A 17,177-nucleotide genomic window follows, 5' to 3' on the forward strand; every position below is an offset into this window, starting at 1 on the left:
CTCTCGTATTCAGGTTGCAAAACCGCTCCAGGCAAGAGCCTAGGAGAGGCTTAATTTATGTCAGATGGTAATGAGCTTGTTTCTGAGAGGGGTTCCGCTGTCAGCTTGATTTTGTGCACACTCCCGGGTCCCAGGAGATTGCCTGCTGGCTGCTCTCTGGAAAACCAGGATCAGCTTGAGATAAAGGGTCCAGGAATCAAACGGGGCCTTTGCTTGTTTTGCATCAATTGGAATCATAGAATATCACCAGTAGGAAGGAATTTAACCTGAGATTTAACCAAGAAGCATTGCATATGCAGCCATTCTGTTGAAGTGATGTTTGCCGTGAGACAGGAGGTAAGAAAGAAAGAGGAAGGAAGGAACTAGAAACAACCGAAATACCTGTGATAGAGTGAGGATAAATAAACCACAGCCAGCCAACCTGGGGACTGTTATGCAGCCATTAGAAAGACTGAGTGAGTTCTGTACCAGCTGACCTGGAAAGTGAGGTTTAGAGAGATGTTAAGAGCGGGTGTGGAGAGGGGCTGCAGTTGGCAGACTACAACAGCAAGCTAGATCTGGTCCTCTTCCTGGTTTTGTGCAGCCCATGATCTAAGAATAGCTTTTACATTTTTAGCTTGGAAATTGTTTTAAAGAGTTTGAGAAAAAAAATCAAAAGAAGAAGAATATTTTGCAACACGAGAAAATGATGTAAAATTCAAATTTCAGTGTCCGTAGTAAAGTCTTCTTGGAGCACAGCCATGATCACTCATCTGCACATTGTCTGTGGAGGTGCTTTCACACTAAACAAGAGTTGAGTAATTGCAGCAGAGACCTTGAAGAATGCAAACAGAAAATATTCGCTACCTGGCCCTTTCCTGAAAGAGTTTTTTGGCTCTGCATTTAGAGTATGGTGACATTTTGTAAAACGAGAGTGTGGAACACTGTTTTCGGCGCTTTATCAGAGTAAATGTATTACATTTGCTTATTTTTTCATTCATTTTTTCATTTATTCATCATAGGCTTAATGCCTACCGGTGGGGCCAGGCACTGGGAACTAGCAGTGAACAAGCAGATACAGCCCCTGTTTTCATGGAGCTTAGAGTCTGTGTCTAGATCTTTCTTTGTCTAGTATAAACAACCCTAGCCCCTCCAACTGTATCTCACATGATGACTTGGTGGTCCAGCCCCTTGCTTCCTGTCTCCCATCCTCCTCCCGCTATGTATGTTTTTGGTTCTGTCCCTTCTAAGGAGTGGTGCCGGACTGGTCCCATGCGTCCTGGTGTCTCGAAGGGAGGTCAAGGTCTTGAATCAGGTCACACTCTCAGTCTGGTTTCAACATGCTCAACACTCAATCTTTGCATTTCTAGCTCACGCTCTCCAGTGGACCCCAGAGGGAGAGGCAACAGTGCTAGACCCCCGTCACATGGATGGGAGCCGCCGCCCGCTATGGAGAAGGCTTCAGCCATGTCTCCACATGATGCCTCCCAAATAAAACCAAAGCCACCTCCAGACTCATGCCCTGGTGCGTCCGTCTCTATGCAAAACCTGGAGAGTGGAGATCTGTTCAGTCCCAGGAGGAAGCCGGCTCTGCCAAGGGGTCATTTGAGGACTGGGGTTTGAACCAGGAACCTCGCTTCAAGGACTAGCTTTCCCTCATCTTCCTTCATACTCATGCCCAACACCTCCTAAGAGACAGCTTTATTTATTTCTAGAAAAACAGCACTGGATCGGTCATTGCAGCCTCTCCACATTTGGACACTTCTCTTGGCTCTTTTGGGCAGCTTGGAACCCAGTGGTTGACATAATTGACCCTTTGGGGAGCTGGAAGAGAAGCAACCAGGGGCCAGAGGCAGGGGAAGGAGCCGTAGGGTCCCAGGATGGCGTCCAATGGCACGACCTCTTCCTTTTGTCTGGACCCTGCTGCATTGAAGATCACCGTCAGCGTGGTCCTCACCCTCCTCATCCTCATCACCATCGCCGGCAATGTAGTCGTCTGCCTGGCAGTGGGCTTGAACCGCCGGCTCCGCAGTCTGACCAACTGCTTCATCGTGTCCTTGGCCATCACTGACCTGCTCCTCGGCCTCCTGGTGCTGCCCTTTTCGGCCTTCCACCAGCTGTCCTGCAGGTGGAACTTCGGCAAGGTCTTCTGCAATATCTATACCAGCCTAGATGTCATGCTCTGCACGGCCTCCATCCTCAACCTCTTCATGATCAGCCTCGACCGGTACTGCGCCGTCACAGATCCCCTGCGCTACCCCACGCTGGTCACCCCTGTCCGTGTCACCATCTCCCTGGTCTTAATTTGGGTCATCTCCGTCACCCTATCCTTCCTGTGTATCCACCTGGGATGGAACAGCAGGACTGAGACCAGCAGTGCCAATCACACCATCCCAAAGTGCAAAGTCCAGGTCAACTTGGTGTATGGCCTGGTGGACGGGCTTGTCACCTTCTACCTGCCTCTGCTGGTCATGTGCATCACCTACTACCGCATCTTCAAGATCGCGTGGGACCAGGCCAAGAGGATCCATAACGTCGGCTCCCGGAGGACTGCCACCATCAGGGAACACAAAGCCACAGTGACCCTGGCAGCCGTGATGGGGGCCTTCATCATCTGCTGGTTCCCCTACTTCACCGTGTTTGTTTACCGTGGGCTAAAAGGGGATAATGCCATCAACGAGACCTTCGAAGCCGTGGTTCTGTGGCTGGGCTATGCCAACTCAGCCCTGAACCCCATCCTGTACGCTGCACTGAATAGAGACTTCCGCACGGCATACCAGCAGCTCTTCTGCTGCAGCCCCACCGACCACGACACCCAAAGAACTTCTCTGAAGTACAACAGCTCTCAGCTGATGAGGATTCCAAGCCAAGGACCCAGGTGGCAGGAAGAGAGGCCCCTGAGGCTCCAGGTGTGGAGTGGGACAGAGGTCACGGCCCCCCAGGGAGCCACAGACAGGTAACTGCCCTGGCAGTTTGTGTGTGGGACGGGGCACAGGGACGGGGTCCCACTCGTGGTAACAGCTGTTCACGAGGTGCTGCTTTGGATGTTATGTGCTGGGAATTCTTCATGAGCACCTTGCAAACCTCGTGTTATTCCATCCTCCCAAACACCCCCTGAGGGAGAACTTTTTACCTCCATTTTTAAAAGGAGCAAGTCAAATCTCAGAGAACTTGGCCAGGGCCACACAGCTGGGATCTGGATAGAGCTCCCCTGACTCAGAACTGGTGGACCTTTTTTCTAGCTACCCTGTCCTTACAATCAGGAGTCCTAAGTTTGAGGTCCAACTCGGCCACTTAGTTAATGGTCATAAGTGTTCACCTAAATCTGCCAGGACAGCCCTCAAATGGCCATGTAATAATGCTGCTGCCTGGGGGTTAAATCAGAGACCCCACTCAGCCCACCATCACTGAGCACCTTTTATGCATCAGCTCTTACTTTCGGGGTGCTCAAGTGGGAGGAGAAAGAGGACTGGCCAAGTTGGGAAGGCAAAGCCTAGAAAGCGAGGCTTGGACATTGTACTGTAGGACTTAGGGGAAGATGGAAGGATCAGAAGCAAGGATGGGTATAACCCAAGCATCTCTGTACTTTGGAAAGAGGGCTCTGGTTGTCCCCTAAGACATGGACCAGAAGAATGAGATGGGGACAGCAGTGAAGGGGGATGTGGTACTGGTCCATGAGAGAGAAGAGAACAGAGCAAAATCTAGGAGGCTATTAAAAAATAGTCTTGTAGACCATTGGATGTCTGGGATGCAGGAGATGCAAGAGAGAGGATGCCCCAGGACTCCACCCCCGAGAGGTACCCAGGCTGAAAAGATAAACAGGATCAGAATGACATTGAGATCAACTCACTGTTGACAAAGCCCATGCAAGGTATTAAGGGGTACCTCACCAAAGACTTGAGTGGCCTGAGGAAGCTCACACATGTAGAGAAGGTTTATAGGTCTGAGCAAGCTCTATCTAGCTGTTGAAAGGAATAAATGAAAGGATGCTGGTAGAACACCTGACACATACAAATGCTCAATAAATGTCACTTTCCTTTGTCTTCCCACAGACCATGCCTTTGCTCCCCAGAATGCCGGTCTGTGTGACTGACTCATCCATCCATCCATTCATTCATTCATTCATTTATTCATTCATTCACAAACATTTGTCAACTTCCTATCACATGCCAGGAACAGTGCTGAGCGCCAGGGATGTAGAAGTGACATTTTGGCATCTGTTTTGATGGACGGGTATGGCAAGTCAACTGTACAGCCTCGGTCTCAGCTCTGTGGCTTGAGCGAGCCTCTGCCCCTCTTGCGCCTCAGTCTCCTCATCTCATAGAATGTGGGGTCTGTCTTCAAGCAGCCTGCCCTGGTCACCTCCCAGAGCCACCTGAAGCACACATGTGCTAAGGGGCGCCAACAGGCTCTAGGACCCCCGGTAGGATACTGGTCGTCTCTCGACCTTTGAGCATCAGACTTGAGAAAAGCTTGGATGGACTCTGCACACTCACCCGCTCTGGGTGCTGGTCCCTGTGGAGCATTGTGGGGGTGAAACTGCCCAACTGGACCCCTCGGCCTTGTGTCCCTCTGGTCCTTGCAGGAGCCAGGTGTGGAGTGTCCCCCCATAGACTTGGGTCCTGGGCCCTCCACCCGTCCACTGCTATCCTTCTGGAACAAGCTTCATTGCTCCTGCAACCAGCCTCCTCCAGGCCTCCCTGCCTCCAGACTCTCCCTCTCAAATCCATCCTCCAAGCCACCCAAAGGCATCTCTCCCAAATGCAGATGGGGAGGCTTCCACATCTGGCCTTGATAGATAAGATGACCCTGTCCTTCCACACTGCCTCATTCAGGAAGCAGACTCTGGTACAAAGCAGATTTAGTTCACAAAACAAACAAAGGACAAAGCACGGGGTGTGGACTCTAGAGGAGGCCGTTGGCACTGTTCATTCTCGTTGCCATCCCACTTCCTACTGCTCTTACCTGTGGGGCCCGGGTTAATAGGCTGCCTCTACCCCCAGTCCTTAGGGAGACACTCAGCAGGCACTCACCAGCAATGGCCAGCCCTCACTGAACACCCACTAGGTACCAGTTTTAGGTTTGCCACTATTTCTAGGTATTAATCTTTCTGTGACGGCATCTTATCCCCACCTCTGTACCAGGTGCTAGGGTGCAAAGGGAAGTAAAGCCAGCCCCCCATCTCATGCCACCACCTTCACCACCTGTCTGGTTGAGGAACAGACTGGCCACGGTTCAGAGCAGCACGTGCCCAGGCTTGAAACCCAGTGCACAGGGCAGCCAAAGGAGGCAGCGCCTGGCCCAAAGAGCCCGTCCCCGGGAGCAGACCTCTGAGCTGAGCCTCAAATGCGGAGGGGAAAGACCCGTTCCTCCAGGGTGGTGCTGGACCCTTTAGACCCGGGGCCTCATTTCATTCTCCACACAACCCTGTGCAGTTGATGCTTGTTTAGTTTCCACTTTACAGATGGGGAAACTGAGGCTCAGAGAACTTAAGTAAATTGTTCAAGGGACACAAGCTAGTGATGCAGCCAAAGCCAAGAGCTGAGCAAAAACGGAAACGGCAGCCCCATTACCACCTGTCTTCTGGGTGCCGGGCACGCTGGGGCAGGGGGCGTCCACCTCCTCTTCTGACCATCACAGCCACCCTGGCCACCAAGGCCAGCGGAGAGGCCGTGCCTGCCTGGGTCACACACAGCAGTCGCGGAGCAGAGGGGTCCAGCAGAGGAGGATGGGGAACCAGTTGGAGGGCCTCATCCTATGGTTGGGGGGATGGGGATCCAGGAAGCCAGGAACAGCCAGAGTTTGATTTTCCAGTAGAGGCTGCCAGGGCGACTGGGGACTTGTGTGGCCCTCCATAAGGTTGGCGCCCAGCTTCCCTGATGACCGATAGTGTGTCCTTCCTGCTCCCCATCTGGGAACAAAACCCAGCATTGACCTGACAGAGAGCCCTTATCCCTGCCAAGGGGCCAGGTGTCTGCCCTTGGTTGGTGATGGCGGAGGTTGCAGGGGGGGTCGGGGGGGCTGGTGTGTGGCACAGTCACCCAAGGGGAGACTCCAGGAGACAGTGACTGAGCTGGCTGGTCCTCCCTGCCCCAAGGCCAACCAGCAGCCACCTCCCCAGCAGGATGCTCTGTCTGTCCCTTCCTGATCCCATTGTCCACCCTTACCCCGCCCCTCATCACCTCTGCCCTTCTCTGGTCCTGGGTCCCCAACCTCACCCCTTCTGCTCCACTGCTTCTACTGAATACAGGCCTGCTTTCGTTTCCAAGGTAGGGCTGCTGTAACAAATGACGGTGAACTCGGTGACTGGAAACGAGATGGATTTCTTTTCTTACAGTTTGGGAGATCAAGAGACTGAGAGCAAGATGTTGGTAGGGCTGGTTCCTTCTGGAGGCTTCAGAGGAGAATCCGTTTCCTTGCCTTTTCCAGCTTCTGGGGGCCACCCGCTCTCCTTGGCTTGTGGCCCCTTCCTCACATCACTCTGACCTCTCGCCTCCGTGGTCACATCTCCTTCCCCTCTTCGGTAGCCAAATCTCCCTCTGCCTCCTTCTTTTAATAAGGGCACTTGTGATTACATTTAGGGCCCACTGGGATAATCCCGGATAACCTCCCCATCCCAAAGTCCTTAACTTAATCACATCTGCAAAGTCCTTTTTGCCATATAAGATAACTATCTCAGGTTCCAGCAATGAGGATGTAGACGTCTGGGGTCCATGTTCAGCTACCACAAGTCCCAGCTCCCTGGCTTAGCATTAGAGACCCTTCATGATTTGGTCCCTGACCACCTCCTGACACCATCCCCACGCCCACATCCACCCTCCAGCCCCCTTCTGCCCCCACCAAAACAAACCACTCAGAGTTCATTCATTCACAAGCACTCACCAAGAATTTGCTACACGCCAGCACTGTTGGGGGTGTAGCAGTGAGCCAAGCAGAGGCCCTCCTCCCAGAGGGATGTTATTCTAGGGCAGTGGTTCTCAAAATGTGGGCCCCCAGCCAGCAGCAGGCTTCTGGGAGCAAGTAGCTGACGTCAGGCCACACAGCCTCATCCATCCGTGGCAGAGCTAGGATTCCAGCCCAAGCCCGTCTGACCCCAAAGCCAGGCTCTTTCCATGAGGAAATGCTGAATGGACTTGAATTTAGCCCAGGCTCTGAGCGCTGCTCCCATAGACAGCAGATGGGGCAACTAAGGCCCAGGGAGGCAAGTGACCTGAGGCCCAGAGCAAGCTGGGGAGGGGCAGGGAGTAGACCCTCTATCTCTGGACCCCTGCCCAGGGCCCTTGGGTCTTTCCCCATACACTCCCTTGCCCTGTGTAATCTCCCCAGGCAGGGAGATAAGACTCCTGAGCGCCAGCCGTCTCTCTCCGGGGCGGGCGGGCACTTCCTCCTCTCTGCAGAGGCCCTGTGCTTGCGGCTGTCACCCTCCCAGGGGCTGGAGTTTGGAGTCAGAGCTCAGGAAGAAGAGGCGCAAAGGGAGGCCAGGAGCCACAGGTGCCCCCCTGCTGCCAGATCTCTCCCCTCACAGGCCTCTTGCCAGCATTGCCAGGGCCCGCCCTCCTTCTGCTGCCAGTGAGAGAGCATTTCCTCCAGCTGGGAATGGGCCTCTGCTCTGCCCTTCTGGTGCTCTTGGACTCTGATACAGAGTTCTTATCCTGACCAACAAGGCCCTGCCCTGCCCGACTCTTTCCGCTGCCCTAACTCCTCCTCTGGGCCCCTCGGTCCTGTCCCCAGGCCATGCCTATTCCCATCCCACGCACCCTCCTCTCAGCCCAAGACAGTCTTCTTACCCCTCTTGGGACATCCGATCTGTTCTGTGTCTGCTCCCCAAGACCGCAAGCTCCCTGAGGGCAGGCTCACGTCTCTGTTGGTCCCTGTCTAACACCTAGCACAGTGCCTGGCACAGGATACCCAGTAATATTTGTTGAATGAATAAGTGAATGAATGAATGCATGAATATCTCATTCTAGATCCCCAAGAGCCCTGAGAAGTGACTAATACCACCAGTCACTTTAGAGATCAGGGAACCAAGTCTCGAAATGCTAAGTTCCAGGAACACAGTGGGAACTCAGAAATTCCTGGTTCCCTTTTCTAACTTTGACATCACCGTGGAACTCCCTCCAAGTAGTGGTGTCAGCAGCGGGCCTCACAGAGGAATCCACCGGCTGCTCTAAATCATAGAGTCTGCGGGTGGAAAGAGTCACACCCCTCACCCTGCCTCCCAGGAGAGGTGAAGGGATCCCGGAGTAGGGATGGGAATCCAGAGTTCGGACAAGCTGGATGCGGTCCATTGCGTCTCCACGCCATGTCCCCATTTGGCCAGAGTTAGGGGGCTGGGGGAGGGCGGAGGTGGCTTTATCTTCTGCTCAAAGTCCAGTCTGGTCTGGCGGAGGAGGCTGCAATTCCCTTAGCAGTAAAAAGTTTACATGACTGATGTACACACACTTCTTAAGAAGGTACTTTGCTCAGAAAGGGAGTTTTGCATAATTTACCGCTTCAAGAGCCCAGACTTGTTTATTTGTATCATTTGGGTCCTGAAATAGTCTAACTTTTTGGCACATTGATTCCAGCATCTCTTAAGGGGCCTTTCTGAGCACTCTTTGTAGAGGCGCCCAGAGCAGCTGGTCCCCCTCCCTTCTCCCCGCCAACCTCCCAGCCCCCGCCATACCCCGGCTAAGGGGCCTGGCCGCCCCCTGCACACTGGTACCCTGCTGGCTGCTGCTTTGTCACCTCTGACCTCTGTGCCTGGCGGTCACACCACAAGGCTACTGGGGTGTCTTCCTGCCTCTGTGTGGAAGTTAGGGAGCCCGGTATGAGCCCTGGTCCCCAACTAGTTAGGGGTTGGGTGATGTTAGACAAGTCGTTGACAGTCTGAGCTGAAGTTTCCCTACCTATAAAACTATGATAATTATCAGACCTACTTCGCAGAACTGTGAGAATATAATGGAGTCAAGGATACAGGCACTTAGCACAGTTCCTGGCAGGTGGCAGGTGCTTTAACAGACTTAACAGACATGAATTTTCCTTCTTTGCCATCCATCTCTTTCTCTTTTTCTTTCTTTTCATTTTGTCTCTTTTCTGTCATTTTCTGTCTTTCTTTTTATAACAGTTTTATTGAGATATACTTCACATGCTGTACGATTCACTCATTTCAAGTGTACAGTTCTCCGGTTTTTGGTCTGTTCACAGAGCTGTGCAGCCACCACCACAATCAATTTTAGAACATTTTCATCACCCCAAAGAAACCCTGTAGCCTTCAACTATCAACCTCCCGATCCCTGCATTCCCCAGACAACCACAAATCTACTTTCTATCTCTATAGATGTGCCTATTCTGGACATTTCAGATAATCTGTGTGCTTTTGTGCCTGGCTGTGTCACTTAGCATAATGCTGTTGAGGTTCTTTCGTTATTTTCTGTCTGTTCTTCCTTCCTCTCCTTTTTCCACTCTGTTTTGTGTTTTCTTTCCCTCCCTTCCCCCATTCCCTTCTGTGTCCATGGTCCCGTTTCTCCTTCACCAAGCGCTCGGGCTTTATGGCAGCTCTCGGCGGTTGGTAGGCCCTTGGGGAGGGGGGCGGGAGGCTGCATCCTGGACCCGCAGGTGGCCCACGTCCCTACCTCCCGCCTGGGTGGGCTCGGAAAGGCCGTTCTCAGGCCTGCGGGGCCCGCACTTCTACACAGCTGCGGGCAGAGCAGCGGACTGCAGCAAGGTATTAACCCTTTTCATCTTCTGTCTCTTCAGAGAGTTTGGGGAGTGAGACCCCCTTCCCAGCCCTGGAGAGGAAGTCAGGGGAAGAGCAGAGGGAGAGGAGGTGGGAAGCCTTTTACAACCTCAAAAGTCAAGGAGAATAAATGGTGGCCCCCCCCAGGAGTCACTTGAAAGGTAGAGAACCCCTCCTTTACCTCCCTGGTGTTTATGCCTTTGAAGCGAGCTGGAGGCCCCGTCTGTGCCCCGCCATCCTCCCTCCCTCCCTGGCTTTGCACAGACCCCTGCCCCTGCGCTCTCCCCACCTTCCCTTCTGGCTCCTTGTGCCGCAGATCTGACAGGACTGCCATGGAGCTGCCTTCCCAGGGGCTGCGAAGGGGAGGGAAGGGGAAGCATGCCTTCGGGGCCGCTGCTAGTAGCTTCGTACCCATGAGAAAAAGGTGAACACTCTAGGTGAACAAATTAAGAGAAAGCCCTTTCTCCAGGGGACCCAGCCCCAGGCCACACAGCTTGGCAAGCAGAAAGAGGTCTGGATTTCAGCCCCGATGCCCTTGTGCAGAGAACAGCCTGCGCAACTACAGGGAGGCCCTGCAGACCTTCCAGACCCCTGGGAGACGGCAGGGTGGAGGGCAGGGCTCTGCCAGCCTCTTCTGCAAAGGGCCAGATAGTAAATAAGTTAGCTTTGCGGCGCCTATGTTCTCCGTCACCACTACTCAACCCTGGTGGTATGGCACAAAAGCAGCCCCAGACGATCCTTAAATGAATGGGGGTGGCTGTCTTCCAATAAAACTTTATTTATGGGCACCAAAATTGGAGTTCCATATCATTTTCACCAGTCACAAAATGTTATTCTTCTATTCACTTTTTTTTCCAACCATTTCAACAAAATAGGCGGTGGGCTGAATTTGGCCCACAGGCTATCGTCTGCCAACCGCTGGTGTAGGGGAAAGAAAAGGGTGCCAATTCCAGCCCCAGCACTTGCTGACTCCTGGACTTTAGGCAGGTGGCTTGCCCTCTCTGAGCCTCAGCTTGCCCATCTGCAAAATGGGGATAAAAATACCTCCCTGTGAGGATTGTGATGAGGCTTAGCACCGATTTGTGCAAAGCTCCCGACACAGGGTAGATGCTTGTAAGGGGTAATTTTTATTTCTTCCTTTCTTTTCCCTTTATTTCTTCCTTCCCCCCTCCTTCCTTCCCTCCCTCCCTCCCTCTCTTCCTTCCTTCCTTCCTTCCTTCCTTCCTTCACTCCTTCCCTCCTGTGGCCCCTCTGTAAAGGAGCAGCTGAAAAGTCCATGGCAGGCTCTGTGGACTTGTGTCTCAGCTGTGGCCACTGAATCGCTCAGTTTGAACCCTGACCCTGAGGCTCATGTCCCTCCTCTGAAAATGGGGGCTTGGATCCATCTCAGGGGACCATTCCAACACTAATTATATATAAATGCTTAACAAGAGAGAGAAATTATGCCAAACCCCCAACTGTGTTTGTGTCAAAAATCTTCTGGCGAGGGTGAGGAGGAACCTGTTTTTCATACTAATGAGTCACCCTGAGTATGGAGGCAAATGCAGTAAAACATGTCCTTGTCGCAACCTGAGCCTTGAGTGCAGGGGTCACAGGCAGGTAGGGATGCAGATTGGGTGCAGAACAGAGCTCCTAGAGAGACCCAGCCTGGCAGACAGGGGACCGGGGTTTCTCACTGCCTCTGCCACTGACAGACTGTATGGCCTTTAGAAGATCACATCCCTCTCTGAGCCCCAGTTTCCTCATCTGTCAAGGAGAGCTAAGACTTCTAGCAGATGTCACTGCTCTTAAAGCAACAGCAGTGAGCCACAGGGCTCTCTGTTTTCGGGTGATGCTGTGTTCATTAAACCTACAGCAGCTGTTTGTGGTCGTGTCAGGGGGACACGGACGGGGTGTGCCTGAGACCCAGTGGGTATTTTAGGGCGTCCACAGCCCCTGAGGATCCCCTAAGAAGTAAGGACCATTCCCGCGCTGCCCACCTCTGGGCATGCCAGCTCCCCAAAGTGGCATGTGGCTCTGCTTGTCCACATCTGATCGTGCAGAAGGCTGCAGCTTGCAGGGAGGGCCACAGGCTTTGGGACCCACAGGTGGGTGGATGAGACTCAGGGCTTCCTCATTCCAGGACTGAGCACATGCCAATGTCACCCAGGGACGGACGCTCTGGGTGGGTGGGCAGCAGGGCATTCCCCAGCACCCAGAGGATTTGGGGGAACTTCCCCTTTCCACACTGACTTGGGAAACACAGAATATTTACAAATACTTCATCATCATTGAAATGGAACGTTAAAATTGAAAGTCAAAGAGAAACTCCATTCCAGTTGCCATCTTACACTAGCCCTGAAGTCACGCTCCGTACTCCCTTTCTGTCACTCATGAGAGATGTGGTCCTAATATCATGGCGACAAGAGGATCCACATGTGGAGATCCTAAGCAGGTCTCTGCTTTAGAGGCTGCTGAGTCTTACTGATTCATTCACTCAGTCGCCCTTTAGTGCCCCTTCCCCGCAGGGTGTGGTGGGGGTGGGGGGTAAAGGGGGTGACTAATGGATCTGTGAGATGAGCTGTGGGATAAGTGCTGGGACCTGGCAGGTGTGGGGGCCCAGAGGGCCCCGGGGTGGCCCGGGAATCGGGCAAAGCCTCCTGGAAGGGGTGATGGCTCAGCTGACTCCTGAGGGACAAGCGGGAGTTTTCTAAGCTGAAAGGCAGAGGTTAGAGGTGCCATCCTAGGCAGAGGAGGCTGGAAGTGGGGAAGGAAAGGAGGGATGGGGAGGGGAGAGAGGGACCAGGGATTCACAGACGATGGGAAGGCGACTGATGGGCAGGTACTTCCTTTTCTAAAACTTTGCCCCCATCTGATAAGTAGGACTGATCATCCCAGCCCCTCCCTCCCAGGGCTGGGAAAGGGACCAAGGGCGTTAATGCTTGGCCTGGGACAGAAGCTTAGGGCAGAGCGCTGAGTCCGCTCAGGTGTAAGATTCTTTGCTTCATTCTGCTCTGGACGCCCACAGGCCACCACTTCACAGATGGTGGAAAAACGTACATTTTCCAGGTCAGGGACTCTCAGGCACTTCCAGCTGTAAACACGGTGACTTTGGAAGTTGAACCCAGTCAATACAAGAGTCTCTCCACTGCCCCCTCCTTCCCTCCAGGGCAAGCTAAGCTCCCGGAGGCTGTCTGGCCCCCATGGCTTCCTTCTCCCTCCATAGTGCCCATGCCATGCCTGGGCCCTGGGGACACAGCTGGCCTGCTCCAGGCCTCCCCTGGGTTGCTGAGGAAGAGCCATACCCTCCCAAGGGCCTCGGCCTCTGCTACAGGCCCCCAGGCCCCCAGGAATCCCCCAGCAGGCAGGCCCCAAGGCCCAGCCACATGCTAGGGCTCACTGTAGGTCTGGGATATTTTAGGGGCCTCTTGTACCCCATGTGAGAGCAGAGGAACTGGGGTACAGAGCTCCGTGAAGCCTCCTCACGGCCATGTCTGCAGGCCCACGCCCCTTGTCCTAGGAAGTCGGACACAAGCCCCTCTACTTTCAGACCCTCACACTCATCCTCCGGTGACCCCCTCACCTCACCTCCAGTGAGCATTCTGACCCCAAAGGACAGGCTGGGGGCAGGGCCCACTCTAGCAGCTAACTCAGCCTCCTGCCCCAGCTTCCTCTCTGGGTGCTGGGGAACTGCTCTCACAGCCTCCTGAAAGCCAAATGCCCTTGAACTCTCTCACCATTGTTTCTGTTTCTGTTCCGAGTCACTGCCTGAATGGCGGAGTGGGGTGGAGGGGGCGGCGGCACTGGCAATGGGGACAAGCCCACTACATCTCAAATTAGTACCCTCTCCTACCCCACCAGCGACGCACCACACACCTGACACACTGGCCCACGTTCAACACCTAACTAGCCGGTGATGGTGACTAGTAACCACCACTGCCCTGGGAATGGCTGAGCCTGGTAGAGTCAGACTGCCTGGGAGCTGATTGACCCTGGGCACGTTACCTCTCCGTGCCTCCATTTCTTCATCTGTAAGTGGGGATGTTGCTAGTACCCGCTTCAAAAGGTCATTGTAAGGGTTCGAGGAGAGAATAGATATACAGGCCCGAGAACAGTATCGTCCACAGCAGTTCACTGGCAGGCATGGGGCTCCATGAGGAGCCTCGAGTTGGACTAAAATGTTCCCTTATTGTTGTATTTTGCCCTTGTCTCGACGTTATTTTTGCTCTTATAAGCAATCCTCTGATGAACATCTCCATGCCGAGAATATTCTGTTTCTTTCAAATTATTTCCCCAGAAACTGAATTTCTGGAACCGGAATTACTGGTGAAAGGAGGGGGATATTTGAGGCCTTTTGTTACACTTTGCTTAATTGTTTTCTAGACTGGCTGTACGGGGGCCCACCAGCCACCTCTGAAGGCATCACTTCCTGGGTGCCACGCAGGGGGAGGGTCCTAGAAGGGCTGTGAGGGGGGCTGACTAGGGCAGAGGTATAGCTGGCAAGGAGAAGGGGTCTTTGGCATTTAAGGATGGACAGAGGGGCAGGGAAGAGGGAGAAGAAGGGGCTAAGGAGGAACCATCAGAGAGGTGAGCCCACGCCCAGGGCCTGAGCCGTTCAGAGACTACAGAGCAGATAAGTCTTCAGTCAAAAGAACTGGCATAGTGATGCCAGGAGCTGAGCCCGGGATGCAGCGCCTGACCCACCTGGATGACCTTGGGCAAATGGCAGCCTCTCTGAGCCTCAATTTCCCATCTATGAAATGGGCGTGACCTTTCGCCTGCCTCAGCGGGGTGGGATGGAGTGAGTGATAGGACATGACTTTGAGACTTGCCTCGGGCACTGTGGGTTCTTTTTCCGTGAGCAGCCACTGGCGTGAGTGGGCAGGGTTTTGGGGGTTTCCTGCGGTTTAAAAAAACATTCCAGAGTTTCAGGGAGAGGATTGGGCAAGCCAGCCAGTCTCAAAGAGAGGTTACTTAGGGTTGGAGCAGCCGGGCAGGGTGAACACAAGATCTCCCTTGGGACTGGGGAGATCTGAGCATGGCCCAGAGTCCACATGCATTGGACAGGGAGGGGAGGTGGGGGCAGGGAATCTCCAGCTTTGCAGGTGGGCCAAGCTGGGCTCTTTCAATCCTCCACCACTTATTGGCTGTGCAAGTGAACTAAAGTTCTTTGGGCTCAGACTTCCTCATCTGTTGGAGATAAGAATATTGTAACTCTATCATATGTATCACATGGATATTGTGAGAGTTCAACGTTAAGTGCCTGACCCATGATCACTCTCAACGTTTTATTATTCTGCCGTCTCATTCATCAGCAAAAAGTGAGTGACACGGAGGCAAAGGAAGGGTTGAGTGGAAGTAAGCCACACCACGCCTTCACTGCTCCTTCAAGCAGCAAGCCCAGCGTGCTATAACATGCCCAACACTCCTTACCGGCTGTGTGACCTCGGGCAAGTTTCCTAACCTCTCTGTGCCTTAGTTTCCTCCTCCATCAAATAGGGGGACTAACGGTACCTACCCATTGAGGTTGAGCTCATATTTACAAAACGCCCAGAACCAGGCCTGGCGTGCAGCAGGAGCTCCGTGCATAGCGGCTGTCATCTGGTTGCTCTTAGGGCTCAGAGCACAGGCTTTGGACCTAGCAGACGTGGCACAGAGCCTTGTTCCTCCACGCACTGGTGTGACCTTGGTCAGGCAGATCACTTAATCCCACGAAGAGCCAGTTCCCTCATCTGTAAAGAAGTGGGTGGTGGGGCCCCCAAGGCACCCCAAACATACAGTAAGCACTCAACGTGACTATTGACTGAGGGCCTTAAAGAGGACCCCATGGAAACTGCCAGACCCATGCCCTGAGGCCTTGGCTCTCCCAGTGGTGGGTGCATGCTTCTCCCACCTTATTTGTCATGAAAATGAACACTGTTTTTGCAAAACTCCTGCAGGAAGCCTTTGCCCAGCTTGAAGGACAGAAAGAGAGCTCCATCTATGGACTTGGCCATGGGCGCCCATCATCCTGCCCCAGCCCTCCACCTTTCAAAGCAGACGCTGATGCAGGCAAACCCTCTGTGTTTACTTCCAGAAAAGTATGAGAAGGCCCTGAAAAAAATCATTTCTTTCATGAGCGGAGGGCTGAAGTTTGGTCATTTCGGCCAAATACTGGGTAGTACTGGTTTGTGGTAGAAAACAAAGTTATTTGAAGATAACACTCATATGAGTGGGCTCTGGGTAACTTGGCATCCTGAAATTTCCACCTCATAGCTTATTTTAGGACAACCAGAAATTAGGTCTGCTTGGAGAAGAGGGTCACCCCTGATTTTGGCAAAAGCGTAAGGCAAGGGGACAGACACTTGGTGGGTTGTGGCTGGCTCCCAGGACACTAGAGGGCCACTTCCCCTTTCTAAGTTCCTCCACTTCCCTTTCCTCAAAAAGGAGAGGGGACTTTGCACTGACCCAGTTTGCAGGATATATGTGAAACTGCCCTTCTGGGTGTGGCAGTTCCCCCAGATGCTTGGGTGCGGGATAAGCAAGGGTCTGGGTCCAGGGATCAACCCAGCCTTCAACACGCAGTCCCTCAAGTGCCAGTTCTTGGTGACCCTCAGGGAAAAGCAGCTAATGGCTGTACCTATCGCGGGAAACAAAGGAGGAGGGAGAAAGGGAGAATCTTCTGGAATTTCTAAACGTTTCTCTTCTCCCATCACTTCTCCTGGCTTCTACAGCACTTCCCCTGGGATTATGCCCATTTTACAGATGAGGAGATGGGTTTCGACAGGGAGGTGGAGCTGTCTGAGACCCGACAGCAGGGGAGTGAGGAAGCCTCAAACTGAATGCATGACTCCTGGTTCTAAATCTCACATTTTGTCCCAATCATCCCAACACAGGGCTGGTGCTCAGCAGGTATTTGCTGAAATGGTCACCATGCCTCACTGTCTGTCCCAAGGTCCTGGCTCACAATGCTCTTCTGGGCTGGTAGTAGTGGGAAGGTAGATATAGAAATAATGCCAGCATGAGACACCACACAGAGGGGTAAGGGTGCCCCACAGCCAAGGGAAGTGCTTCTGCTTCTGCTGACCTGTGAACTTGGGAAGTCAGAAAATGGGAGAATCACTATCGAAAATGAGATTGGCTGGGTTTTTCATTCATTAGTTCACACACACGATTGAACACCTGCTATAAACTTGGACAGTGAGGTAAATGATGAAAGATCCAACACCTGCCTTTAGTCTGGGAGATAGACAGGTAAACTGATGGTTAACCCAAGGAGGTTAAGTGTCTCAGCGGAGGGGCTGTAGGAGCCAGGAGGGAATCAGTAATCCTGAGAGACCTCAGAGACAGCTTCTCAGAGGAGGTGATGCCTGTACAGAACCTTGAAACACTTCAAAGTGCACAGCAAAGAAGGTAAAGGAATTTCAAGCAATGGGGATGACATATATATAGGTGCAAGTACAAGACAGAGCAGAGTAATGTGTGCATGAGGTGGTTCTGTGTGATAATTTGTACTATAAGC

At 53.0% G+C, this 17,177-nt stretch overlaps 1 protein-coding gene and 1 long non-coding RNA gene across 5 annotated transcripts in view; both read left to right on the top strand.

Annotated features, from left to right (window-relative positions):
* The window catches only part of LOC309623785, a 519,468-nt gene that overhangs the window by 294,618 nt on the left and 207,673 nt on the right, over window positions 1-17,177 (top strand). The gene's annotated exons all lie outside the window — the stretch shown is intronic.
* Window positions 1-17,177, top strand: part of HRH2 (histamine receptor H2) — a 56,506-nt gene that overhangs the window by 29,850 nt on the left and 9,479 nt on the right. For 3 of the 4 annotated variants that reach the window (XM_082380907.1, XM_082380906.1, XM_082380908.1), the window contains 2 exons: window positions 1,350-2,935; window positions 15,616-15,756. In XM_082380907.1, coding sequence (XP_082237033.1) covers window positions 1,860-2,935; window positions 15,616-15,756 — 1,217 coding nt within the window. In that variant the 5' untranslated portion in view covers window positions 1,350-1,859. The remainder of the gene's footprint in view (window positions 1-1,349; window positions 2,936-15,615; window positions 15,757-17,177) is intronic. The other variant, XM_082380909.1, reaches the window with a different exon arrangement.

The sequence above is a fragment of the Balaenoptera borealis genome (assembly GCF_965194805.1).
Source record: "Balaenoptera borealis genome assembly, chromosome: 2".
Classification (NCBI taxonomy): domain Eukaryota; kingdom Metazoa; phylum Chordata; class Mammalia; order Artiodactyla; family Balaenopteridae; genus Balaenoptera; species Balaenoptera borealis.